Source organism: Polypterus senegalus, chromosome 7 (assembly GCF_016835505.1).
Source record: "Polypterus senegalus isolate Bchr_013 chromosome 7, ASM1683550v1, whole genome shotgun sequence".
In the NCBI taxonomy this organism is placed as follows: Eukaryota; Metazoa; Chordata; class Cladistia; order Polypteriformes; family Polypteridae; genus Polypterus; species Polypterus senegalus.
In genome coordinates, this window is record NC_053160.1 from 80,854,264 (window position 1) to 80,882,137 (window position 27,874).

General features: G+C 35.8%; 1 protein-coding gene across 5 annotated transcripts in view; it reads left to right on the forward strand.

Moving 5' to 3' along the window:
• Positions 1 to 27,874, forward strand: part of kcnn2 (potassium calcium-activated channel subfamily N member 2) — a 553,897-nt gene that overhangs the window by 256,255 nt on the left and 269,768 nt on the right. For 4 of the 5 annotated variants that reach the window (XM_039758938.1, XM_039758937.1, XM_039758939.1 and 1 more), the window contains 2 exons: positions 20,102 to 21,090; positions 21,533 to 21,628. In XM_039758938.1, the coding sequence (XP_039614872.1) occupies positions 20,102 to 21,090; positions 21,533 to 21,628 (1,085 nt within the window). Of the gene's footprint in view, positions 1 to 18,260; positions 18,663 to 20,101; positions 21,091 to 21,532; positions 21,629 to 27,874 lie in introns of those variants that run through there. The other variant, XM_039758940.1, reaches the window with a different exon arrangement.

The following is a 27,874-nucleotide window of genomic DNA, read 5'->3' on the forward strand; positions in this document are numbered from 1 at the left end:
GATGCCATTGGAAAACCTCTCTTTTTCTGCTGTCAATTATATGTACGGTAGGCATCACATTTAATTTATTTCCCTCCTGGCTGGACCCAGATGCATTTTCACAATTTTCTTTGGTTATTCTACAAGTTATTGGTGATCAAATGGCAAAAAATGAATCTAAGAAACAAATAATATTACTTTTCTTTATATTATGCATTTAATGCAGCTTAAACCACATTACAAAGATTACAGAGCAACCTAATTTTAAAGAAAACTAAAATCAAACTTGCAATACAAGCTATTGAAATAATAATCATCAAATAATAATTGTAAAAATCTATTGATAAATAAATGGTACAAAATACTTACAATTTCCTACAGTCAGTATTATATGCCTTAACAGGGATCCTCACTTCTGGTCCTGGAGAACTGCAGTGACTGCAGGTTTTTGCTTTCATCAACTTCTTAATTAGAAAGCATTTATTTGCTGATAAAAGCAATATACATTTTGAGGGTTTCATTTTAGTTAACTCACTTGTTACAATTCAAAACCGTTAATTGCTTATTTTAGTTTGAAATAGATGCATTTGGGTTTTACTTGTTTCCTATTTTTTTAGCCCACCAACCAGTTACAATGACATGCAAATAACAAAGAAACCAGCAGCTCTCCAGCTAACTTGGTCCCATTTACACCAGTTTATATGCATCATGAAGTATCTTTGTTAATAAAATGTGTAGGTATACATAAGAGAAATAAAGAAGGGCTAAGAAGTACAAAGCTGTTCCAGTCCACAAAACATATGGTCAGAAAAGATAAATTTACAATATAAAGAAAATTTGTTTTGGCAGATTGAAAGCACTAATGCGCCATATAATTAAATGCCAAGTTTCATTATCAGCAAGGAACGCCTCCTAATTAGGAAGCTTGTTGAAAGGAAACCTGTAGCCACTGTGGCCCTCCAAGACATATTGCAGTCACTAATTTATTATTTTACAGTAAATATAGCCAAATGGCAAAAGAGGAGATTAAAACAGTGAAAAATGATTCCAGTATATGTTCTCTTCTCTTTAATACTAGAATCCAAAGGCATATTGACTTAGGCAAAATGACCGACAACCCCGTGGGCATTCTACAGTATAGTGCATTATCTCTAGTAAGAACTGGAGGTCTGATATTGTGTAGAAATATTATCCGTGATGCAGATGACACGTTTCATAAGACTGATGGGAAACTTTGACGATCATGGAGAGGCCCATTGCTGCACAGTGAGATACTGAGAAGGAAAAAGGAGAAAAAGAAAAGATTAACATTTGATCATACAAATTGCCACAAATTTTATTATACCTGAATGACTATCACCCTGCCACACAATTTGAATACCCAAAAAAGTGTAATTTGAATTAAGTTCAAATTGTATTAAAGGTAAAATTATATAAGCAAGCAATGATAATGCTTTTAATAATTTGTAGGTGCCCCAAAGAAGAGAGGAATTCCTTACCCAGCTAAGATGCCCTAATGGAAGGATGGAGTAACTGGGGGCAATAAGTACATTTGATGTAGTTGGCTGGGAAAGGAATCCTTTTCCATCTTGGGTGGGACGCCCATCTGATCTTTGGGGCGCCTACAAATACTAAACTGAAAAGGTTTAAGGTTTCTTTATTTAGTCATGTTTACACAAGAAAACATTAAATTTGCCTTCCCAGTTGCATCTAATAACAGACAGAATGAAATAGAACAGACAAATAGAAACAAGATTGGTTAAGGTAAGGCAGTTAGATAATACATACAGTATTTACACCAAAAAGAAAAAAAAAAGGTTACAGGGTATATATTAAAACCTTAATCATTATCTCCAATATTTCTTATTGAAAAGTCATATGGTACTAGGAAGAAAGGAGTTTCTGGAGTGATTTGTGTGGGTTTTCAAAGCGACTATCCTTCCTGATTTACTGGAGTTTAGTTCTACGTGTAATGGATGTCTGTCATCAGTTGAGATGATTTCCAGTTTCTTTAACATTGTCCTCTGACACATACAAGTCAAATCATCTACATCAGCCCCAATAACTTTAGCTACATACTTTGTAATCTGCTGGAGCTTTTTTGAGTTTTGGTTTGTCAGACTATTAAACCAGGCAATGAAACTGAAAGTGATCACAGACTGGATCAAACTGCGATAAAAGGACAACATGAGGTCCTTGTCTACTTTAAATAGTTTGAGTTTATGGAGGAGAAATAAGCGCTGGTTGCATTTAGAGAATAATTTTTTTGTATTTGAATTCCAGTTAAGATTGTTATCTAGGTAAGTTCCTAAGTATTTCAATTCAGTCACTATTTCTACTTCCTCTCCCAGAACTACAATAGGTGAACATACAGATTTCTGTCATTTAAAATCAAATATCATTTTTTTGGTCTTTTTTACATTCAGAGTAACACTCAGAGTGAGTGTTTTTAGCAGCTTTAGATTACAAAATGTGCTTGTTTGGCGTATGCTGCAGCACTCTGAGACTGTACTCAGTCAAGAACACTATACAAAAAATAAATTGACATACATAGGCCATGTCTCTATTGATAACACACTCCAAAATTTTAATGCATAAAAACAGAAAGTAGATTCTGTAGACTTTCTCTGTGTCATTGAAAAGACCAGCACTTTAGGAATGATTTGGAGTCTATAGAAATAGCCATCTTGAAATATATGAATAGGAAAGATTATTAAGAGCCTTGTATAAAATTAAAAGTATATTTGTCAATCTAATCCAATTATTATTAATCCCACAAGATGTCAGAAACCAGAAAAGTGAGGCTAGAACTGGTGGTTCAGATTCTCATATTTTTTCAAGCTATAGTTTATAGCTTTCTTTGCCAGTCCTGTTAAAGAATAAGATTGACAATTTTCTAATTATTTCTTTAAAATCATGGTCTATGTTAGTTTCCAAAATGAATATGTTCTAAAGTTAAGCACATTTTATAATTGTTAAAAAACACATAGCCCGGGCTTGCACATTATAAAGGAGCTAATGGGTACTGGAGTCCCAAAACATACCATATACGTCCACTTTGAAGTAACACAGGTTTCGATCTAACAAAAAGTGCCTTCAGTGTTTTTGAGGCATGCTTGTGACAACAAAAGTACTGGAAATAATAAATTTCATTCTTGGTATTATTTTCTTGAGGTAAAAATACTTTTTGTGCTCGCATCTGTCATGTGCGGAATTATGACAACCCCAAAAATGACAAACTAAATTCTAATTATTATGCTGCTTTTTCTTCTGCAATTCTATTTCTTCTATGTTCTGCATATGTGCACTCAAATCATTTGATTATTTTTTAGTAAATGATGCCTACTTCTCACCTGATATATTATGTGTTATTATACAAAGCCAATGCCGAACTGTAGCATGGTGAAAAGAGCATCTATGAGTTTGATTGTGCAAATATGAATATATCTTAACTTAACTGATTGCACTCTTGTGTATTTTTAATAACATGCATGTCACAAAACCACTCTGAAACAAAACTTCAACCTGATTAAACTTTGGCGAACTGACATTGCTAAAGTTGTTCAACTGTGTGTGTGTATGTGTGTTTGCCCTATGATGGACTGGTACCCTATTCTGGTATTGTTCTTGTTTTGCCCTTGATGCTTGCTATCCTCCAGATGCTCCATGATCCTGTGCTGTAGAATTGAGTTAGGAAGATGGGTGGATGTATGCCTGAAATGTCTTTTCAGTTCTTGCCACTTGATTGCTTACAATGTGTGGGGGGCAGTATTCTCTTTCACTGAAGCAGCAGGCAATATCTTTGTGAAATACTGAAATAAGCTTCCATATAGTGGAAGAATGTAAGTGTAAGTGTGACATTTTCAGTTATTATTGACTAGATGTCTACAGAACAGTGACAACCATTCACATCTGGGAATCAATATTCAATGTCAATAATGGGACTCAGTGATAACTTTAAAGAAGAGAATCCATAAATCTGTCTCTGAAGGGTGGTATGGAGGAAAACAAGTGGGGCAAAGAAAAGCCGACAGCTATTTTTAAAATAGCTGAATCTCACAATAATATATGAACAATCAAAGTGCTGAAGTGCCTCAAAAATGTTGCTGCACAATAGAAACACTTTATTGTATACATACAGTATACAGAGACATCAGATTAAGGATAGCTGTCACACAGAGCATTGAACCTTTTATTAAATGCAAGCTCTTTAGCCTATTGAATGAAATTCTTTGATGTCTGCACTGTTCACATCCAGTTAGCCAGTAAAAGTTCAAATGTTGCTTATCTGTGCACCTCTTTAAACATTCTGTAAAGTTACTCATGTGCCAAGTTTTAAAACAGGTTGCGGCTCTTGAAGATGGGTAAGCCTTTCATGAATATGTGTGTAATCTCAAGACGCATTCAATTCGGGTTGAAAAATGAACGTGTTCAGTATGTTTTAAGGCTTTTCTTCCCAACAGGGGGCCCAGTACCTATTAGCTTCATTGTAAAATGGTGGATAGTTATTTTTAAAAATTTATAAAAACATGCTTCAATTTAGAATGCAATTTCATGTGGTAAAGTAATATTAGCATGATTGTGAAGAAGTAGCTCTGAGCTGAAAGATACCAAACTTATAATTTAAAATTTTATCAGAGTAATCAAGCTGTCTAAAGACAAAAGCACGTCAACTTTCACTGTCTTTGTAGGAACTGTAAAACTCTCATGATAGAATGCAAATATACTGTCCTTATAACCTAAATAATGGATCATGGATGACCCCTTGATAAAAACAAAATTAGTGCAAAAATAAAGTGACTAATGTAAAATAATTGGCAAGAAAATTTAGTCAAATGGGCTGGTTTTATTATTTATTAGTAGTACTGATCTCCTAAGACTTTCACACACAACATTCTCTAAAGTTTACTCATAATGCTGTGTAAATCTAAACTCATCCTTTGAATGGTAGTTCTACATACTATAAATGCATTGTTGATGATTACAGAACAGAATGGCCAGAGTGGTTCAAGCCAAAAGTTGTCTATGGCAACTCAGGTAACCACTCTGTACAACTATGGTGAGCTGAAATGTATCTCAGAATGCACAACACGTCAAACTTTGTGGCAGATGGGCTACAACAGCAGAAAACCAGGCTGGGTTCCGCTCCTGTTAGCCAAGAACAGAAATCTGAGGCTGCAGTGGGAACAAGATCACCAAAAATGGATAGTTGAAAACTGGAAAAATGTAGCCTGGTCTGACAAATCTCAATTTTTACTGAGGAGCACTGATGGCAGGGTCAGAATTAGGTCCCAACACCATAAATCCATGCACCCAACATGCCTTCTGTTAACATTCCAGGCTGCTGGTGGTAGTGGTGTAATTCTGTGGGGAGTGTTTTCTTTGCTCACTGTGGGTCCGTTAATACCAATCAATCACTACTTGAATGCCGTGGCTTATTTCAGTATTGTTGATGATCATGTGCTTCCCTTCATAGCAACAATTACCAAACTTCTAATTGCTATCTCCAGCATGATAATGAACCATGTCACAAACCAAAAGTCATCTCAAACTGGTTTCATGAACATGACAATGAGTTTAGCATTCTTCAGTGGCCTTTCCAGTCACCCAATCTGTATCCCATACAATACCTTTGGGATGTGTTAAAACAGCAGATTCGTAACGTTAATGTGTGGCTGACAAATCCGTAGAAACAGTCTGATGCAGTCATGTCAACATGGAAAAAGATCATAAAGGAATATTTCCAAAATCTTGTGGAATCCTTGTCATGAAGAACTGAGTCTGTTCTGAGAGCAACATGAGGCACCACCCAGTATCAGTATACCATGATCTTCTTATAATATTTTTAACTGAGTATATACTGCTGCCTTTAACCTTTTACAATAAAATCACATTGGGTTTATAAATAGACAGGATGCTGTGTTTATCGATGCTGTATTGCAGAAATATATTTATTTACACACCACTAAGCAAGTACACAACAGAACACCTAACTAGCAAGTTGTGCATTATGTAGGTTTACAAGAAAAGCTTGCAAGATTGTGTGACCTTTGAGACATACTACGAGAATTAATACTAAAATGTATTAATTAATATGATCATGCTGCAGGTGTTCTTTGTTGCACATTTCAGTAGTTTTACAACATTTGATGCTTTTGAAATGTTTAGTATTTAGGTGTTGACGATATCTGAAAATATGTAATATTTGATCATTTTCCTCAATAAATAAATGACCAAGTATAATATTTTTGTCTCATTTGTTTAACTGGTTTCTCTTTATCTACTTTTAGTACTTGAGTGAAAATCTGATGATGTTTTAGGACATATTTATGCAGAAATATAGAAAATTCTAAAGGGTTCACAAACTTTCAAGCACAACTGTACATCCAGCCAGTGTACACAAACAATCAAGAAAGCAAATAGGATATTAGATTTTATATCAGGATGTATGATGTATATAAAATCATATTTAAGTTATATTATGCAGTAGTTAGGCTTCACCAGGTGTACTGTGTACAGTTTTGGTCTACAAAGCAGAGAATAGCGGCTGGAACTAAGGGGTATGAGCTAAGGAGAGACTGAAGGTGTTGTGCCTTCTTAGTTTAAGCAAATAGGGATTAAGAGGGGACATGATTGCAGCATTTACAATTATGAATGGAATTAGTACAGTGGATACCAGTTGTTACTTTAAAATAAATATTGCAACAAAAACAGGGACACTGTTTGAAAGGGTAAATTTTGCACAAATGCTAGAAAGTTTTTCTTTATGCAAAAAACCATAGACACATGGAATGAAGTATGAAGTAGTGTTCTGGAGATTAGGACTATAGGGATTTTCAAATTGATGTTATTTTGGACAATCTAGGTGAATAGGATGGACAAGCTTGTTGAGCTGAATGGCCTGTTCTCATCAGAATTTCAGAGATCAGGTGTCATTATGTCATTAATGCAACTGGATTTAAACTAGTGTTGGAGCTCTTTTAGTATCCATGATTGTGAATATAACAGAAAAAATGTGTGTGTGTGATACAAGAGTATGTTTTTCAGTTGTGGATCTTAACTGTTCTATTCAAGACTATGAGTCAGGCTAATATTTTGATTCGATCAATAAATTTAATCTCCCAATTTAGACCTCTGTTTAAACACTTGTATTCATCTCCTGGTCCCTCTAAATCCAGACTGCTGTTTGTTAACACTGGCAGTGCAATTAAATGACATAACAACGATTCTACTGTACCCTTCAGGTTACACTTCTGTGCCTACATTAATTAATACTAATTATCAGAGACTTACGTTACTTTATCCAGCATTTGTGAATTTGCAGCTACACAGAAACCTCATGTATGGTTCCTCTAAACAGTAGGACTTTTGACATATTTTTGTATATATACAATATACTTCACTCTATACATGCTCGTCCTTCTGAGGGCTACTGTCATAAAATGCAGAGTTGAAAAGTTGAAAAGTTACTTTTGTGGAACTTGTAGGAAATTGCCAGGCTAGCCTCTAACAGGTTCTGAGTATGCCCTAGATTATGAACTCTGCTTGGTATATATTGCTTGTGAGAGACTCTGGTATCCTGTTCACAAAAGGGGTGACAAGGTGCATCCTAGAGTCACTTTAAATAGAATTAAAGCCAAAGAAGTGAGCACAATTTTAGAACACATATGGACTGAATTGTTTCCAGTAAACCTGGGTTCGCTTCCCGGGTCCTCCCTGCACAGAGTTTGCATGTTCTCCCTGTGTCTGTGCTCCGTTTTCCTCCCACAGTCCAAAGACATGCAGGCTAGGTGCATTGGTGATCTGAAATTGTTACCAAGTGTGTGAGTATGTTTGTGTGTGTGTGTGTGCCCTGCGGTGGGCTGGCACCCTGCCCAGGGATTTGTTCCTGCCTTGCGCCCTGTGTTGGCTGGGATTGGCTCCAGCAGACCCCCGTGACCCTGTGTTAGGATATAACGGGTTGGACGATGACTGACTGACTGTTTCCAGTAATGGTCCTGAAACCACATATGATCTTTTGCAGAACCTTCCACAAGCTGCTGTGGGGAACATGTTCATAAGCCTTCTGTAAACCTACAAACACATTTGGACAGAAATTACATACTCCCACAACCTTTCAAATAAACGTTAGTACAATGTTCATTTCTACACTGAGTATCCATTCCTGTACCCCAATGTAGGGTTTCTTTCAGAGGAAACGCAGCATGCTCCTCCAATAAATGGAATACACTATTTCCTATTTAAAAAAGGGAATCATCACAACATTCTTCTAATATCAATGCATTTTCTCTGATTTTCACAAAACATGGAAGAGATACACATCTATGGTAAAACACGACATCCATTCCTGCAGCCTTACACTAAAGAATTCTTTTAACCACTTCTATGTCCTCAGGCACAAACATAAACTTAAACCAAACTAACAATTGTGATACTGCATCCACAATCAAAATGTGTTTAGGAATTCCTTAAATTCCTGCTTTTACCTTTTTACTGTATTGCAAGCTAAGGTGACCGTTGTTGAGGACACCCTAGGCAATCAACCAATCACCTCCTTGTACTGTGAAATGGTTTACTAGAATCTCTTTAAGAATGACCTAAACTCACAGTCACTGATCATCTTTTAACCACAGCTTCTTGTATGTGCATGCAGTACTGAAGTGTCAAACATGATCCATTCAGACTCCACATCTTTAACTGTGAGGGAATTTATTTTGTATGTATTTTCAATACTTATAGACTGTATATAGCTATTATAGAACAAAAGATATATTTAAGCCTAACCTAAAAGACAGTGCAGGTTGTAACACGTGATAAGCTGTTTACTTTAAGTTCCTAACTTTCCTAGTAACTTTCCACAGTCTATAAGATGATTTACTTCTTTTTTGCAGTAGTTTCTTATCAATGTCTATGTACAGTAAGATTACAAATGTCTATGTCTAGGGTTTACATGCCTCTCTGCAACAGATCTATTGAATGAGTAAATAAATATACAGTATATATTCATTAATTCCTTGCAGAGTGACTTTGGAACATTCATTTAAAATAAATCCATGCCACTGACCTCCACTGCATAACAAGTTATTTCTGGAGTGAGAAGGTAGCTCATCCCAAACAGAGATATCCATTGCACATTCCAGATACTAACCATATTGTGTCATCCCAGTTTGTCGAGAAATTATTTTGTCTGTTTGAGCTGTCTCACCATCAATTATATTTGGTTCGCTCAGTACCTGTTTTTATCCAAGAGTCAGGAAAATATGGGTTTTGGATCAAATATTACAGGTAATATAAGAAATTTGATCATTGACCTCATCCTAAATACTTTGATATGGACAGTATATGACTAGTGTAAAAATTCAATAACAATATACCGTCCAGATTAAAATCAGGCAAACTGGTTCCACAAATCACAACCCTGCAAGTATTTCCTCCTCCATTTTGTTAGCATGGACATTTCCTACAAGAAGTACAGAGTCATTAGGTAGTACCCATTTAAGCAGTGAATTCATCTTTCTCTAAGACATATTGTCACTCATACTGTTAAGTCCATAACTATTTGGACAGTAACACAATTTTATTAATTTTGGCTCTGTACGCCACCACAATGGATTTCAAATAAAGCAATCATTATGTGTAGACTTTTACCTTTAATTTAAGGGGTTTACCAAAAATATCATGTAAAACCCAACCACAGGGGATACACATAGCAGTGAGTTTCTTCAAGCCGGTCCCAAGCCCAGATAAATGGGGAGGGTTACTTCAGGAAGAGCATCCGGTGTAAACTTTTGCCTAATCAATATACGGACAACTTTGGACTGTGGGAGGAAAAAGAAACAAGTATTTCGACAAACTAAAATAATTATTAATAAAATGATCTTTTTCAATATTTGGTTGAAACTCCTTTACAGTCAATGACTGTCTGAAGTCTGGAACCCATGGCCATCTCCAAGTGCTGGGTTTCCATCCTAGTGATGCTAGGGTCATGCACATTCACTCATGCCAATCTAATTTATAGTTAATCCGAATAAGCGGGCATGCACATTTTTGGGATGTGGGAGGAAATACAGGATACCTAAAAGAAACATATGCACAGGTGCAAAGAATGTGCAAAGTCCACATTATCAGCAATGCCCTAGTATTTAGACTGAGTCTGCAGGAGAAATTATGCAGCAGTTCTCGCCACTACCATGTCAATATTTGTAACATTCCTGACAACATAAGTATGTTATTGTAAAAAGGAAGCAGCAATTTAGGTATTTATATCTATTTAGAATGCTACAATAGAGTTCAAAATGTCACAGCAGTCATGTTTACTTACCAATAAAACACACACATAGGATGAAAACAAAGTAGAACATGGTGTTTCAACATAAATGCACAAATAAACAAAGAACACTGCCTCTCAGGCTGTCAATTGTCTATTGAGATAGCTTCTACACATTTCTATCGTATCATGCCTAGCTCACTTCCCAACATTAGACCTGGTGTTCCACCAGAATACCTGTTCTCTTTTAGGGTGCAACAGGTTCCCAGCTATACCAGGTGGTATATGTCTCGGCTGCCATCTGCCAATGCAGAGACATTATGCAGGATTCTTAGATGTGCCTCACGTTCTCAGTTACAGGGTCAGACACCTATAGTGTGTGTTGGGTTTTCTTTGGACTCTGGCATGCTGATTTAAAGTTACTGATTTTCTGTAAGAATGCTGTGATCTCTATGTTTTAACGTGGAGAGAATCCTATTTTTGCACTGAGTGACCTTCCATTTCTAAACTCTTTCTGCCTATACACTCTAATGTGCAGAGGGACTGTCCATTTATGAACATTCTGCTATTAATACACAACCCAACACTGTTGTATGATTAATTGCATTAAGTTTGCATGATATAATTTGGTGCATAGGTGCTACAAAAAAAAATCCAATTAGCCAGTCTGATCCAACCACAAAGTCATAAAGAGCAAGTTCTTATGCGAAGCAACACAGCAACCAGCCTTGGAAGGACATCAGTCCTCTGCAGGCTAGAATCCTGGACATGCTCACCCTCACTCGCAGTGGGTAAGTATCAGAGCTGCAAATTAACCAAACACACATATCATTGAGATAAGGGACTGTGACTAGACAGGGCCAAGACCTAGAAACTGTGAGACAGCAGAGTCAGCTGCACAACTCAAATACAAATCATGGATGACAAAATGTCATTAAGACTATCTCTTTAAATAAACTGAAAAATGTAGGAAGATGTAGCTAGATTCTGATATCCCAAATTGATGGAATACACAGATCTAAGTAAACCTGTTTAATTTATTTTGCCTTCTTGTTAAAAATACATATAGTTCTGAATAGTATATATATAAATATATATATATATATAAATATATATATATATATATATATATATATATATATATATATATATATACTGCTGTATATGATATCATCTCAACCTCTCAACCCTTAGGGTATTTGAAAGATTAACATTAATATGTTGTGTTCTTTGTAATTTTTAATTTCAGCTTCAGTAAATTACAAACGATATACAATTACAAACACTGCTCTCCTGCTAGAAAACAGTTTGACAGATTCATAAAACCTTGTGTCCCTCAAATGATATGACATTGTTGAACATTGTTATTTTATACATATATATATATATATATATATATATATATATATATATATATATATATATATATATATATATATATATATATATACTCAGCAAAAAAAGAAACGTCCTCTGACTTTCAACTGTTTTTACTTTCAGTAAACTTAATTAATGTGTAAATATTTGTATGAACACTAAAAGAGTCAACACCGTAAGACTTAAACTAAAAATGTTTCACAATGTGTCCCTGAATGAAGAGGGGCTCAAAATCAAAAGTACCAGTCAGTATCTGGTGTGGCCACCAGCTGCTTGAAGTACTGCAGTGCATCTCCTCCTCATGGACTGGACCAGATTTGTCAGTTCTTGCTGTGAGATGTTACCCCACTCTTCCACCAAAGCACCTGCAAGTTCCTGGACATTTCTGGGGGGAATGGCCCTAGCCCTCACCCTGCGATCCAACAGGTCCCAGACGTGCTCAATGGGATTGAGATCCGGGCTCTTCCACTGCGAGGATGATCAGCTGTCCTTCCTGTCTCCCTGTAGCGCTGTCTTAGGCGTCTCACAGTGCGGACATGGCAAGTCTCTTTAGTGTCCTGTGTTTTTAGAACTGTGACCTTAAATGCCTACTTTCTGTAAGCTGTTAAGGTCTTAACGACCATTCCACAGGTGCATGTTAATTAATTGATTATGATTAATTGAACATGCATGGAAAACATTGTTTAAACCCTTTACAATGAAGATCTGTAAAGTTATTTGGATTTTTAAAACATTATTGTTGAAATACACAGTCCTGAAAAAGGGACGTTTCTTTTTTTGCTGAGTATATATATATATATATATATATATATATATATATATATATATATATATATATATATATATATATATATTTAGGATATACATAAAATAGAATAATGTGACACCCTGTCACCTTATTGGGATACAAAATTACCACATTTGGCAGCAGACACAAATTAATCTTGAAATGCATTATTAATATACAGCATAGATTTAAGCTTCTTATTACTGTTGCTACTATTATTTTACATGTCTCATTAGGGAGAGGTGACCTTGAGGTTGATTAAGTCTGTAAGGTACCAAGTTGTGTTTCCAAAGCACAGATTTAATTATTAAAGTTGAGTAAAATTATGCTTTATGTTATTTAATCACTTATAGTCAAAAAGCATATACTAGTACAAATGACTGAATGAATGAATACCTGTAAATAAATAAAGAAATGTATTGGACTGACATTCTATCTAGGGCTCTTTCCTGCCCTGCTCCCAATTCTGCCAGGTTAGGCTTTGTTTCCCAAGTAACCTTATTTAGAATAACAGTGTTGGAGAACTTTCATTCTAATATAAATACATACGTACATACAAAAATACATGAACTGATAGATAGATAGATAGATAGATAGATAGATAGATAGATAGATAGATAGATAGATAGATAGATAGATAGATAGATAGATAGATAGAAACACACACCAGAATGACTAAAAAGGAAGTACAGTAATCCCTCGTTTATCGCGGGAGATAGGTTCCAAGGCCGGCTGCAATAACTGAATTTCCGCGAAGTAGGGACACCATATTTATGTAATTATTTAACGTGTATTTGGACATTTTTAAACCCTCCCTGTACTGTTTACAACCCACCCTTTACTCTATTAATGACAGGGACCTACCTAACATTTTCTGGGGCACCTCTTCCACGGTTTACGAAGGTGTATCCGTAGTAGTAGTAGGAACTGGCTCTTTTTTGCGAGGCTGCAAAAACATTGTGATCGGTAGTTGCTGCTGCTGCTTCTTTTTCCGGTCGAAGAGCAGCTTGTAGGCGGTCATGACGTCGTCAACCTTGTTGCAAAATAGGCTCAGCACCAGCCTTGGAAGAAGGAGCACGTTTGGGAGCCATTGCAGGGGGTGAAAATTGAAGCGAAGTTCAACACAAAGAAACCACAAAAAAATCACACACAGTACAGTGTAAAGTAAACCGCTCGGCGAGAAAGCTTGAAGTGAAATGGCCGCGACAGAGAGACAAGGGGAGATGCTGTGGGATCTGGGCATCAGTCAAAGCACCAATCACAGGCCCGATTAGAAAGCGGGAAGCTGTGATTTGTCGTCTCCATCCCATGTACCAATTACAGCCCGTGTTACAACGCACTTAGTCACCGAACTTGTTTTGTTGTTCTTAGACTAGGAAATACTATCTACTATATTTAAAAACCCGCTAAGTCGTGAATCCGCAAAAAGTGAACCGCAAAGTAGCGAGGGATTACTGTAAATTTAAAAAGAATGCAAAATGCATTAAAGATTCATTAACGAGATGTATAATAAGATGACAATTTATTGTCAAATGCACAATAAACACACTGTACAATGAAAATCTTACTATCTATTCTCTTCCTGTCACCACTATACACATATTAAATATAATACAATACAATTAATGTTCTAATAGTCAATAACCAATAGTCAATATATAAGAGAAACAAATTTACACAAGTACAGCAGTGAAATGTTAGCATATTATTTAAACATATAAATCAGTTGGCAATATTAAAACATATAATCAAAAAAAATTTAATAAGGATATAGTAATTCAAAAGGCTAAGAGAAAATTTAAATTACTAGCTGGAGTTATGTGCCAATAAAGTTGGATATTGTGAGGAGAAGAGGAAATGGATGGGAATCATTTACAAGTCTAATTGCCTGATAATAAAAACTGCTCTGTAGTCTTGTAGTCCTTGATTTTACACTCCTGTAGTGTTTAAAGTGTCAAACATAAGTATTTTTAATTATCTGTATAAGGATTCCTTAAGGAACAATTCTTAACTGGACTATAACATCTTCTTTATAACAAAATGATAAATATATTGTGGAGCCATACCTGACTGTTCATTTTATTTGGTTATTACATTGTGTATTAATTTAAGCATATTATAAAAATATGTGTTTGATATTCTGCACTCATTTATCATTTATCAGTGTTTTTTTATTGTCTTTTTAATAGAAAATATTAAAATTAAAGTTATATTATTATGGCAATGGCTGGCATATAACTGTGCCGAATTAATCATTTTAAAAACCATCAAAATAAACCTTAATATAGTAAAAATATTGATAATGTATAAGATAAAGATTTTACACATAACAACAATAAATAGTATATGGATTAAGGTCTGTAGCTTACATAATAATTCTCATTTGATTTACTACTCTTTCCTCAATATAAACAACTAAAATGTATATAGAAATTACAAAAATGCAAAACATTAACTCTTAAATTTCAAATCTACAGATTTTACTATTGCAAATATTTCTAATAAGAGCTCTTCTACTATATGCATCAGCAGTCTAGAGCCCATATTGTTTACATTATTATATAAATCACTTGAGGCAGAAATAAATGCAAATCTTTTTCCAAATTTAAATTATCCAAAAATGTATAAGAATGATCAATATGTGAAAAGTGCAGTCAATGAAACTCAGAGGCTACTCTAGCCTCTGAACATGAACTTATATGAATGTGATACTCTTGTCTAGTTTGTTCAGTAAAATAGTGCCCCCTGGTGATGAAACTTAATGTATTGAGAAGAGTTGTACGCCTAAAGGTACCACTTTTGAAAGGAAGAAAAAAAAAGAAATCAATAATTCTCTTATTACTACATATGGCCTTTCCAGACTATGATATATTAAGTTATCGGTTAAAGGTCATGTAAGCACAAGGCTATATATCTCTTTTTTGTTAAACACACATGTCAATGTAAAAAAAAGTGTCGGTTACTATTGTATAAATTGTGTATATTGTTTAAATATAAATAAACGAAACATAGTGAAAGACAGAAATGTCATTTTTTCAAGTATTTAACTAAAAAGATTATTTTTTAATTGTGAAAATTGTATAACGTTTTTAACAATATAATTGAGGGTGCATATATTTGTAATCATAGAAAACAATACTGCAGTAGCAAATTAGCTATTGCAATGAACATTAAACATTTTAGATTTAGCATTAAACTATGCTTCCATAATGAAAATATTGGGTGATAATTCTGTTTTTGTATTAGGTAGAGAATTTAAGTTAGAAACAATTTGCTAATAATTTTGTTCTGTAATTATAGTGTGTACGTTTTCCTTATATTAGATAGATAGATAGATAGATAGATAGATAGATAGATAGATAGATAGATAGATAGATAGATAGATAGATGTGTGCAATAACTTTTTACAATATTTGAATGTATCATACTGGATGTAAAACTGACTTTAATGTTCTTGATTACATTGTTTCCCCAGAGCTGTCCATGGTGCTGAATTGCTTCTCCACTTAGTTTCAGGCTTCCTGTTTACTTTACTGTATAATAATTTGCCAACAGTTTTGCCACTACAAAGTACATTAACGGTAATTAAATGAAATGAAATGAACATTATGGGCCTTATTGAGACTCAAAAATAGCTCAATTTCTACAATTAAATCTGGAGATTCTCTCTTTATGATATATGAATTTATTGTAATAATAACTAGGGGTTGTGTCAGTATCCCGGAACAATTTATCTGTTTTTTTGCTTCTACAAAAATTATAGTTTAACAGAAGCAAAATACCAACTGACTGTTCCACTCCCCACCAACCTCTTGCTAAAAATCGAATGCTACTCAAAGTTGAAACTCATCTTACATTCCTTAGAAGAATACATGGCTTTATTCTGCCACCACTGTAGCACAAGAGGTGCCAAGACATGGCAGTATTACAATGAACCCATATATCATGAAAAAAAGTTAACTTTCCCTTTAAATCTATTAAACTTCATAATTCCAATTCATACAAAGATAACAATGAAACTTGAGTTATAATAAGTTATGTAGCACCCTTATTGTGTAAGTAGAAGAGTAAGTTAGTTTATAACTCAGTGAAAACAGAAGAAACAGGGATTCTTGGAAATAAAAAATGCATTATTTATATATTACTGAGTTAACAGTTATGCTGTATACAGCGTTTGTTATTGATTATGGTCTCTTTATAGGTGTAATATTCGATAAAACTGATAAACATTTATAATTATGAATTATCATTATACTATATCCTGCTACAATATGTAAATTTAAAGACATGTTTGGCTTTCTTCTCTGTTTAACTACACACAAATATAGTGACACATCTGAATAAACAAAAATAATTCTTAAACTATTTTAGAGGCTATTTTAAATGTATTACTATTTTTCTTAATTACTATTTTCTTTATAAAACACAAGCATATCAGTAGCTGTGATGTTTATAATTCATTGAAAATGTATTAACTTAACGTACAGCATAATGAAACAAAGGATGATTCACAATCTACCATATTTGCATTACTGTTAATTACACTTTTCTCTGCAATAACAAATATGTAAATGATATAAAAACATTTGCTTTCCATTGAACGCTCTCTCTCTCCCTCTCTGTCCACCTGCCATGTCCATTAAGACACCACTGTATTTCCTAAAACTCAACATAATTTGTAACAGTTTTGGGAAATGTAAACAGGTAAAACAAAATGCTCATTACTGGTGTCCAAGAGAACATATTGAATGCTAAGTACTCCCACTAATCATGTTACTCCATTTTCTTTTGCCACAATCTGTCTCTCACATAGCTGTCTTCTCCTTTAAACTAACTCTATTCTCAGCTTGGCCAAGGAAAATAGGAATTCTGTACAGAGGATTTTTAATACTTTCAGTAGACTGCCTCAAGTCTCAAAGAAACATGTTGCTTTTTTTTAGTAGCACCTTCAATTACTAAAGACTTAATGGAAATATTATCTATTAAAGATATAGATATTGCACACTTTTACCTGAAGATTCATTCTCTGTTCTGTTACTGCAGCTTGTTGTTGTGCTCATGTGAAATGGGAAGCTGGCAGTCTGAACTAACATGAACTTACATTATGTCCATTATTTTATATAATGTAATTTCATATAATATAATGTAAAGATGTGTATATCATATCTATACACTAGAGATATGTGAAGTGTAGACATGTCACGTGTACGTTTATACACTGATCAGTCAGTAACCACGGCACCTTTTCTTAAATGAAAGAGCACCGAATTAGAGTATTTCTTGAAATACTAATAATACATTAAATGTTATTTATAAAATAGCTTCAACAATAAAAGGGTGTGATACTTTGTAAATAGTAACTAAAACATTTAATAAAATATGCCAAATCCTATTGCACATAAATTTCGACACACGTTTTCTGAATTGAATCAGCAATAAACTTAAAGAACAGAGCAAATCTTCAGACTTCACTTATGTTTTTAGTACTTAATTTCACAAAAAACTATTTGAAATAGGTATGGAAATGTATAAGAGTGTATAAGAAATTCTAACAGCATATGAAACACCAACAATTCTTCAAAAAGAACTAATACTTACACTACAGTTTTGACGTTCTTTACTGATAAATTAAATCAAAACATGATCACAGAATAAGCACGATCTGTTATTACATAAACTCCTTAACCACTTTCGTTTGAACTTGCGTTGATTAAAAAATACAGAAAATAACGACCTCTAGCGTCTAGATAAATCATCATTTTTATGCGCAGCGTAAAACCATCATCTTACCCGCTTAATTACTCCAGTGTATTTCCCAGCAACTGGTAGGAACCAGCCCACAAACACTGCAATAATGAAAGCCTTTGGACTGCGAGTCTAAGTGGTGCCACCCAATCGATCCTTTGGCACAATACTGTGAGGCGGCAATGCTGCCTACTGCGCCACCGTGCCGTGCTATATATAACTGTTTAAACTGCAGGCACCGCCAGAAGATCTAAAGCAATAGCTAACGATATTGCTATAGTCTATCAATATTTGAAACCCGTTCAAATCTTAAACGCTCGTTAAGGTATATTCTGACAGCAAAACCGCCAACAACGATAGCAATATTGTGTTTTTAAAGTCAAAGTGACCCAAGACCTCGATTAAATTAATTATTCATTAATAGTCTTGGCAAAAACTTTTCAGCAAAGGAGCGCTGGCAACAAGTTAAAGATGATATTCAATAGCATTTCAGGAAATCGAATCCAGGTAAGAAATTCAATTACTTAATGTCATATCTCCGGTTTCAGTCTAATGTATGCTTTGGACTATCCGAAATAAAAACGAAATGTATTAAGTAATCTTTCTTGCAAAGTGTGATTGATTAAAATGTATAACTTCATGCAAGGCTCCATATTTAAATATAAGCGTTAGGTTGTTTTAAAGCAATACAGCGATGATAGGGTATAAGTTTATAAAACGGAAAGCAAATGCGCTATTTTAACATTGATCAAATCAACATTGTCGTTTTTGTTATTATTAATACAATGAATAAAACGTGTGGCGATGTAAACTGCATTAAATACTATTTTTAAACACAGTTTAAATACTAAAAACACAGCATAATCATTAGTCTAGTGTTAATGCATTCAGAGTGACGATGGGCCATAATCAATGGATATTATTTTAAAAATATGTGTGGATTAGTATTCTATTTTACTAAACGATACTAAAGCAACATGCCCTTCTTACTCCCGTAGGTAAACAATAAGAAATTACCTGGAGACAAAGCGGGCACAGCTGATGTCCCAGCGCTGCTGACACTATGAACGCCAGCAGTAATCGCTCCCAGAGCGGAGATTTTCTCAGGGGCTGCAGTTTACAGCTCATTGCTTAGGACACCTGCACCGCGGAGCCGGAAGGAACAAAATAAATACAATGAGTATTACGTTAATGTCAAGTCCGAGTCTAGGTCCTTTCTTGCTCCCGTACTTGTTTTGACAAATTGGTTAACTAATAGTGGCAAAAATGGTTAGGATTTATACACGAACGGATGGATTATTAGGTAATAAAAACAGATCATATACCAAATAACAGAGCTGGATTTTGTCGTTTCTTCATTAGAATATAGACTGATTGGTCCATCAATAATTGTACACAAACAAACATACATGTTAAATACTACACAATAATACAGAATACTGGATTTTCTGTACTTTGTTATTGTCATACGTTGACTCGTTAAACAATATTCTTTTCAATAGGAATATTCATCTTCGGTCAATGTACGCGGCCACCCATTAACTACAATAGCTGTGTACCCGTTTCTATTTGATAGTAGGTACATTTTTTTTAAAAAACTCGATTTTTTTTCTTTTTTTGATAGCCACGTTTCCTTGCTCTTTAAGTCTCTTCGTTCTGCAGCTGTTAAGGCAAAGAGAGACATTAAGCGACACGAGCTCAGCTGATCAGTATTGTAGCACATATTGTAGTGATGTGGGCGCAGAGATCCCTCGACTCGCCCCAACTCTACCTCCACCGTGCCAGTTTCTAAGAGAAGATCAGGCGCGCAGTGATAAGTCCCCTAGGATGCTCCTGTCTCCCTACCTTTGACAGCTCCCTGTTTCTCAATAGCACTTAAGGTGGAATCCCACGGGGAGAGCGTTTCCCTTTCTCAATACCACAATTTGCCTCTGTCTTTCTTACAGGTGACGTCATGCCAGTTGTTTTGGTCCGCCCAACCAATCGGACGCGCTGCTTGGATTCTACAGGAGCCGAGATGGGTCCTTCCTCGCCCCAGCAGGACTTCCCCATCCCTACCATAACGCATTGCGCCGGGTGCGCTGCCCGTTCCTCCTGGTGCTTTAACAACTCTGACATGGAAACCTCATTGCAGTTCCAGCACGATTTCTTTCAGGAGCAGCAGCCACAACAGCAGAGGCAGCAGCAGCAGCAACAGCAACACTACGACTGTCAGAATCAGGAGGATCAGTTTCTTCGGCAACAGGACGACCTATGCCACAGATGCAACAACTGCTTATATGGTGCAGGGGATAACCTAATTGTTCTGCGGACTTCACCCGTACTAACCGGAGCTTTCAGGACTAATTCACCACCCGTTTCCTCGTCGAGACCCGGCAGTCAGCTCAGCGTTAGCGAGTTCACGCCTTCCAGCCATGCCAGTTCATCCAGGCAACAGCATCATCACCACCACCACCACTACCATCAGTACCAGCAGTGCCACAGCCGGCAGCAGGGTAGTCCTAGCAGTAACCACCGGGAGAACAACCCGTTCACTGAAATAGCCATGAGTAGCTGCAGGTATAACGGCGGTGTGATGCGGCCGCTGAGCAACCTCAGTTCCTCCCGCAGGAATCTGCACGAGCTGGACTCGGAGTCGCAGCCTTTACAACCGATATCCACAAGTACCGGCGCCCCAGAGATCGTGGTGTCCAAGCCGGAGCAGAACAATTCGGCCAACCTGGTGTCTTACGGTTCCGGAGGTGGAGGAGGTAGCAACAGCGGGAACAATAAATCGAATAAGAAGAAAAACCAAAACATCGGCTACAAGCTCGGGCATAGGAGAGCCCTCTTTGAGAAAAGAAAGCGGCTCAGCGACTATGCGCTGATCTTTGGGATGTTTGGGATTGTGGTTATGGTCATTGAAACTGAACTTTCTTGGGGAGCGTATCAGAAGGTAAGATGGGCGCGCAAAAGTCTGGAAGAGCTACTACCAACACTTTTCTTACTTTTTAGACCAGTGCTTGTCCAGTTTGTTAAAAGCTGAGCCCTTCTGATACATCACTCGTCTGACTTGCCGCATATCCCCCGAAAGCAGAGACTGAGATTATCTTGCTTTTACTCTGCATTACTACACCCGCAATGCCCAATTGCAGCGGCTTGCATGTGAGAAGTTAAGTCGGGATGGTTGACCACTGGGGACAAAGGTAGACTCCCGTAGGGCACAGTTTTAGCAAAATGCTGTTTATGTAAAAATGTTCTTAAACCCCCTTTCCATTTTTATAAATGTGTTTATCTGCATGATCGTTAGAAACATGCATTGCTATAATGCAAAAAAAAAAGAGACATTGTCAAACTGTTCATGAAAATGCCATGATTTCTTTTCTGTTATATTGCAGGGGTCGCTGTATTCATTAGCTCTAAAATGCCTTATTAGCCTTTCAACGATAATTCTTCTTGGTCTGATTATTGTATACCACGCAAGGGAGATTCAGGTAATGTGAAATTTTGTATAACCATGATGTCTACAGATGACCAATGTCTCCTTATTGTCAGAGTGGATTTAGAGTGTCAGCTGGATGAATGTATTGTAGTTATTTATGGAAATGGTTTATCCAATGGTTTATTTTTTCAATAGAGTTGTCTGACTTGCCTCCTGTGCTCCTTTGTCTAAAACAATTGACTTAACAATTTTATTCAAAAGTAGCGCCTTTAGACATCGCATCGGGAATATCACTATCCATTAAGTAGAAACGCCACAGACACTTTAGTATTCAAAGCAAATAAAGAAGCAAGGAATTCATTTTGATGGTTTTAAAACTGCAGCGGCAAAAGCACTTCAGTCCATTCGCAAATGCACCGTCTTCTGTACAGTAAAACTATTAGCGCACATAGAGCCAGAAGCATTTCAATAGTTTCGGCTTAGTTAGTTTCGCTTCATTTCGTGCCCTTTCATTTTAGGAAGGTCCGGCTAGCGTCATTTCGCAGAATACACCATTATTGCTGCTTCTAATAATTAGTTACAAAACGATTAACAGCCTAGGTGAATGTCCAGCAAATCTATAATACGAATATCCTGCGTAACACCCAGTTTTCTTTGGCGATATAACGGTGCGCCGTACAGTCTTGGCAGTACTTAGATCATTTGTGTGGAAATTAAAGCAAGCTCTCTTCTTTCGCCAGTCACGCTTTATTTCGTGTTATCTGTATGCCACTCATTCTTTTTATTTAATGATGCCTTTGGGGTGCCCCTAGTCAGTTCGAATACGCTACTGAAAGATAGGGAATGTTGCCAGCTTGGCGCCGTAAATACCAGTCCCGCCTGCTATAGGGATAAAGCACTTTCTGCTGCTTCCACACTAACAAAAATGTAATTTGTGGTACATCGTAAAAACAAAGGAAACACAAAAGCAAACTGAGGCACAATTAAATATCGTCTCATAAATACAGCTATTTTTAACGCTCACCTGCTGCTCTTTTGTAACCTGTTAAGGATACAGGGAGCAAATGTCAAGATGTGAAAATGTTATCGGGGTGTTCGCTTTGTGAGCTCTCAAATGAATTTAGGAAGATAAGTTTGCGCAAAATCAGGACTGATGTATCGTATGTTTATTACTTATCAAAATATATAACAACCTATACTAACAACGTGATTCACACAGTGATGCTTATTTCGTGTTCAACGCATTCTGTTAAAACGGAGAATTGATCAAGACAGGAAAAAAACAGAGACATGGATAAACTTGAGATATCATTGTTAACACGAATTAGGTAACTTGCATAAGAGTTTAATCGCAATGCTGCACACGCCTCCTTGCTGAGTAGTTTGTTTCTTTAGAGTGGTTTTCTACTTTCATCTTGGTATATAGCGCCCATTATAAGAATGGACTGGTGCGCGACACTTAAGGTGTCGTGGGTTATTTGGGGGCGTGGCTTCACCTAACATCATCCAACTTCAATTTCGGGGATAGTTGTGACCTTCCTCACAATCCCCGCCAAATATTTTACAGAAATATTGACTTGCACTTTGAATTGAAATGAATCTTCAGTTTTTCGAAGTTGTTCATTTGTATCAGAGTGGTGTGGTCGTGTGGCGGTGTTAGAGTGTGCGACCATACTGTCGTCTCCAAGCACTTTGCAGATAACAGTATTTGCGACACGCTTAGATTGAAGTAATGCGAAAAATGCATAAAACCAACGTTTTGTAAATCCTGTAAATGGTGTCGGAAAAAAGTACTTTAAAATAAAAAAAAAAAAACAACGTAATAAGTGATAGAAATTAAAAACAAGAATATAGAACAAGGACTGCATTTCATAATTCAGTAGTGGGAGTTTTGATTACTTTTCCTGCAACAGGTACAGATGAGCAGATGCACAGTAAGTTGTCAGGGTAAATATGACAATTATATGATTTAAAGGGTGGACATTATTAAAATAGCCCAACAAAATATTTTGGTTATGTTTTACATTAGTGTTAAAAGACACTATATCCTATACATGTTAGACTATTTGGAATCCTTGGCCAGGTGGAGATGAGTGTGGCTTTGTGTGAGCGTTCCTGGCACAGTATCCAGGGTTGGTACCCGCCTCTGGTGGGTCTGGTGCTCTGTGATTCAGAACTGGGTTAGATAATGGATAGATGGAAGCTTATAATATTCTTAGTTGGTATCCTATTTCAGTATGATTTTATATGGGAACAATGTGCCTTGATCATCCAACACGTTTATACAGAATCATGACAAATTAATTTACACTAAATCCAAGAACTATATTAAAGTATCCTGTAAGAAGATATATGTAGGAAGTTTTAGAAAATGGCATACTATGCTGTGATATGTTTGCTTTTGATTAAGCACAGACATTGATGTATATGATATAATGAGTGTGTTAGTGCACACACATTCTTTATTTTCATTCTCCTTTTTATACATGTTGATTCAGATTTAGTTTTTTGATTTATTATGTTAACATGCTGGAACTTTTCATTGTCATGCATTCAAATGATAGAATACTACAATAACCATCCATCTATGCCTGCATACATACTCTTTCCCAACTGGCTTACATAGGGTAAGAGTAGGGGGCTGCTGGAGCCCAGCGCAGCAAACACTGGGTGCAAGGCACAAACAGTTGCAGGATAGGGTGCCAGTCCATTGCAGGCAATACAATAATTATAAAACTATTATTTTATTTGTATATTTTGATAATCCATCCATCCATTTTCCAACCCGTTGAATCTGAACATAGGGTCACGGGGGTCTGCCGGAGCCAATCCCAGCCAACATAGGGCGCAAGGCAGGAACCAATCCTGGGCAGGGTGCCAACCCACCGCAGGACACACACAAACACACACCAAGCACACATTAGGGACAATTTAGAATCGCCAATCCACCTAACCTGCATGTCTTTGGACTGTGGGAGGAAACCGGAGTACCCGGAGGAAACCCACGCAGACACGGGGAGAACATGCAAACTCCACGCAGGGAGGACCCGGGAAGCGAACCCGCGTCTCCTAACTGCGAGGCATATTTTGATTATTGAATTTGTTATTCTGGATAACAACTCTGAGTGTTTGATAGTGAACACAGCAATAGCAATAAAAGTAATACTGCTAATATGAATTTCTTAAGGTCATGCAACTATGATATCTTTTTAAACTAATTTATTGTTTTCCATTGACTTTAAGAAAGTCTTATTATCACCCACCTTCAAACAGAACCCTTGCACATTTATAGGCAGCAAACAAAAACAGAACTGCTTTATTTCATAAAGGCAGCTTTATTTCCTTGAAAATATTTAAAAACCACAAGGTTAGTTTTGAGAATTTACCGCACCTCAGCAGATAAAATAGCAGAGGTCCACACACCCTTTAGCTTTTTGTAAAATAATATATACATACATTTTTGTGTGCCAAATATGGCATTTTTTGCAAAGTTTATTTATTAAGTGTTAGCCTTTGAGAATGTATATTAATATTCAAGTTTAGGTTTGTTTTGAGTTAGTGAAGTAAACTTTGCAGGATGTTTCAATAGAATATAAATGTTGTGATCCTTTTTGTTAGAGAATTTTACCCTAAGTTTTAGTTTGTAAAGTTAATGCATTATTTAACTAATCTTGTGAATTACCCGTAAATGAACCCGAAAATCTACAACAAAAGTCCTGCTGATGATGAACAAGAATATAGTAGTTGTAGTTTCATTGAATTTAAATGAAGAGAAACAGAAACATACAAGGACCATAAAAACACTGATATTCTGCCAATGGTCGGTTTCAGTTAATGGAAGGTCTACTGAGTCTCCATATGCTTTGGTGGGTGTAGATTGAGTGTAGTTTTAGAAAGGTTTGTATATACTGATCAGCCTTTCCTGTACCGAATGAAATATATGTGGAAGTATTTTCTAGAGCATACTCTGTGTCATGCAGGATTCTGACAAATGTTGTTTTACGCATAAATGTACAAGTTTACTAATTTCCAATGTACTCAGATACTAATAGTTTTTTTACACTATGTACAAATTTAAGGGAAAAGGTTAGAAAAATGTACAGTTTATTCAAGCACTAAATCGTTGTTTTTATTTTAGTTATGTTTTGATTTAAACAAAAAATTGTATTAGTAAACTCTGGAAATATGAAATTCTGTTTTCAAATAAGTGTAAAAAAGAAAAACAAAAACTGTAAAATAGGTAGTAATTGATAGTCATGTCAGAACTAGATTATAATCACTGTTCAAAATTAAATTGTCCAATCAATGGTGAAAAAACAAACAATCAAAATCAAATAGACTAAATAATAAACATGTTAAAAGCATTAAATGAATTGTGCCAGTGAGACTGGGTCATAAAACTAGTCTATCAAATGTTTGCAGTAGACCAAAGAGACTACACTTTGATTTAAAATTCAAAAATGGGTTGCTTTTATTTTGTTTACATCTTTAGTGCATTCCATTTGAGATAAAAATGTTATTAATAGATAAATATTATTTAACAGATGATATCAATTTATTGCATGCAAACTTAAAATTTAGTATGCTGGCATAAAACGGGTATTATAGGGTTAACAAAAGCAGCTTGTACCCTACAGCAATGTTGTTCCCACTATTAAAAAAAAAAACAAAAAACAAACACCCACACATAAGGGAATAGCTTATACCTAGAAATAACAGTTCTGCACATATACACTGTAATCCCTTTTGCTTAGTGAGAGACATTTTTTCTTTGCCAAGCAGTACTGCATATATTTTCTTCTTTTGGAAAATAAAAAAAGGATTGAGCAGGTTTATGAATGTTGATGACAGTACGTACAGTAAGGGAGTGAGCAGTTTGCTTGTGTCACTGAGCCCCTTTTAAAGGTTAGCACCTTGTCCTGTGTTGGTTTCTGCTTTTTGCATTATTCTAGTGATGCAGCTGTGATTCTTTATTGTAGTAAAAGCATTCAGGAAATGGATAAGTGTATTTTGGAACGTATCAGAATTAACAATAGTATTTGTGTGTATTTCATTGATATCTAAGTAGCAATAAGTTTAAAGATATGTTTTACACATGGTAGTTTTAAACAAAGAGTTACGCCATTCACTTTTTTTGGTGTGTAGTTGTGTAATGTATGGTCTGGCAAATACTGCTATCATGAGTCTATTGTAAAAGTGTGAAATAGTCCCTGCATGCTATTATAGTATTAGGTATTGGAATTCAGGCAAACACACTATCTAGTTTGTTTTAAAATACTTAGAATTGCTGACAAAAGCATGCAGGGGTTGCTGCTAAACACACTTGCAATTGCATGAGTTGATTGAACTGTGGTGTGTGGGAAGGAGCAAAGAGGGGAACAGATTTCTTGAGCAAGTGCTCCTTGAAGAAAGAAAATTGAATGTTTTCGGTGATTAAGATGCACATTTCTCAGGAAGTATCGGTTTACTGTACTCAGGATTTTCATTATTTTTTAAAAAAGCTTTACTTAGTAATAAAAATGAAACAAAACAGAAGATCTATCTATCTATCTATCTATCTATCTATCTATCTATCTATCTATCTATCTATCTATCTGTCTGTCTGTCTGTCTGTAAATCATTGCATATAGGATTGTGAAGCATTTATTTTTTCATTTGGATGAACTCACTTTATGTGAGCTGGATCAAGCATATTGTCCTTTCGTGGATTTCAAATACAAGGAACTACATTAACCTCTTTAAGAAATAGATTTTATTACACTAGTGGAGGTTTTCTTGACTGAGTCTTGTTCGATTCTAAGGAGGAACTAATGATTAGTCTTGGATTTCTATAGGCTATTACTCTCATACTGGAAGGTGCAATTTGGTTTATGGCTGCTGTGCAGCTACATAATAACAAGGGCATTTGCAGGCTTTGTTTCACCTTGATTTTCTTATTCTCCTAAAATATTGCCTACCCTTTTGTAAGGTCGAGACTAATGTAAGTTTTAAGTAAGTGAGTGTGTGTGTTTTGGATTTACTTGACAGGTGAAATATCATCCACGAATCCATTTATCCATCTATTGCATAGGGGAGTGTGGAGTCAGAGGTTTTCCTTGCAAAGTTAGGCATAAAATAGGAACCAGCCCACATTGCAGGAAACCTCCACAGGGGGCCATCTTCCCACAAGGAACACTAAGGCAAAAACCTGCATTAACTCAAATGGGCCAAATCAGAGTCACAGTTAACTTAATTTGCATTAAAACATTATAATTAATGTAGTACGCTTACTTTGATTTAACAGTACTACTTTGCAATT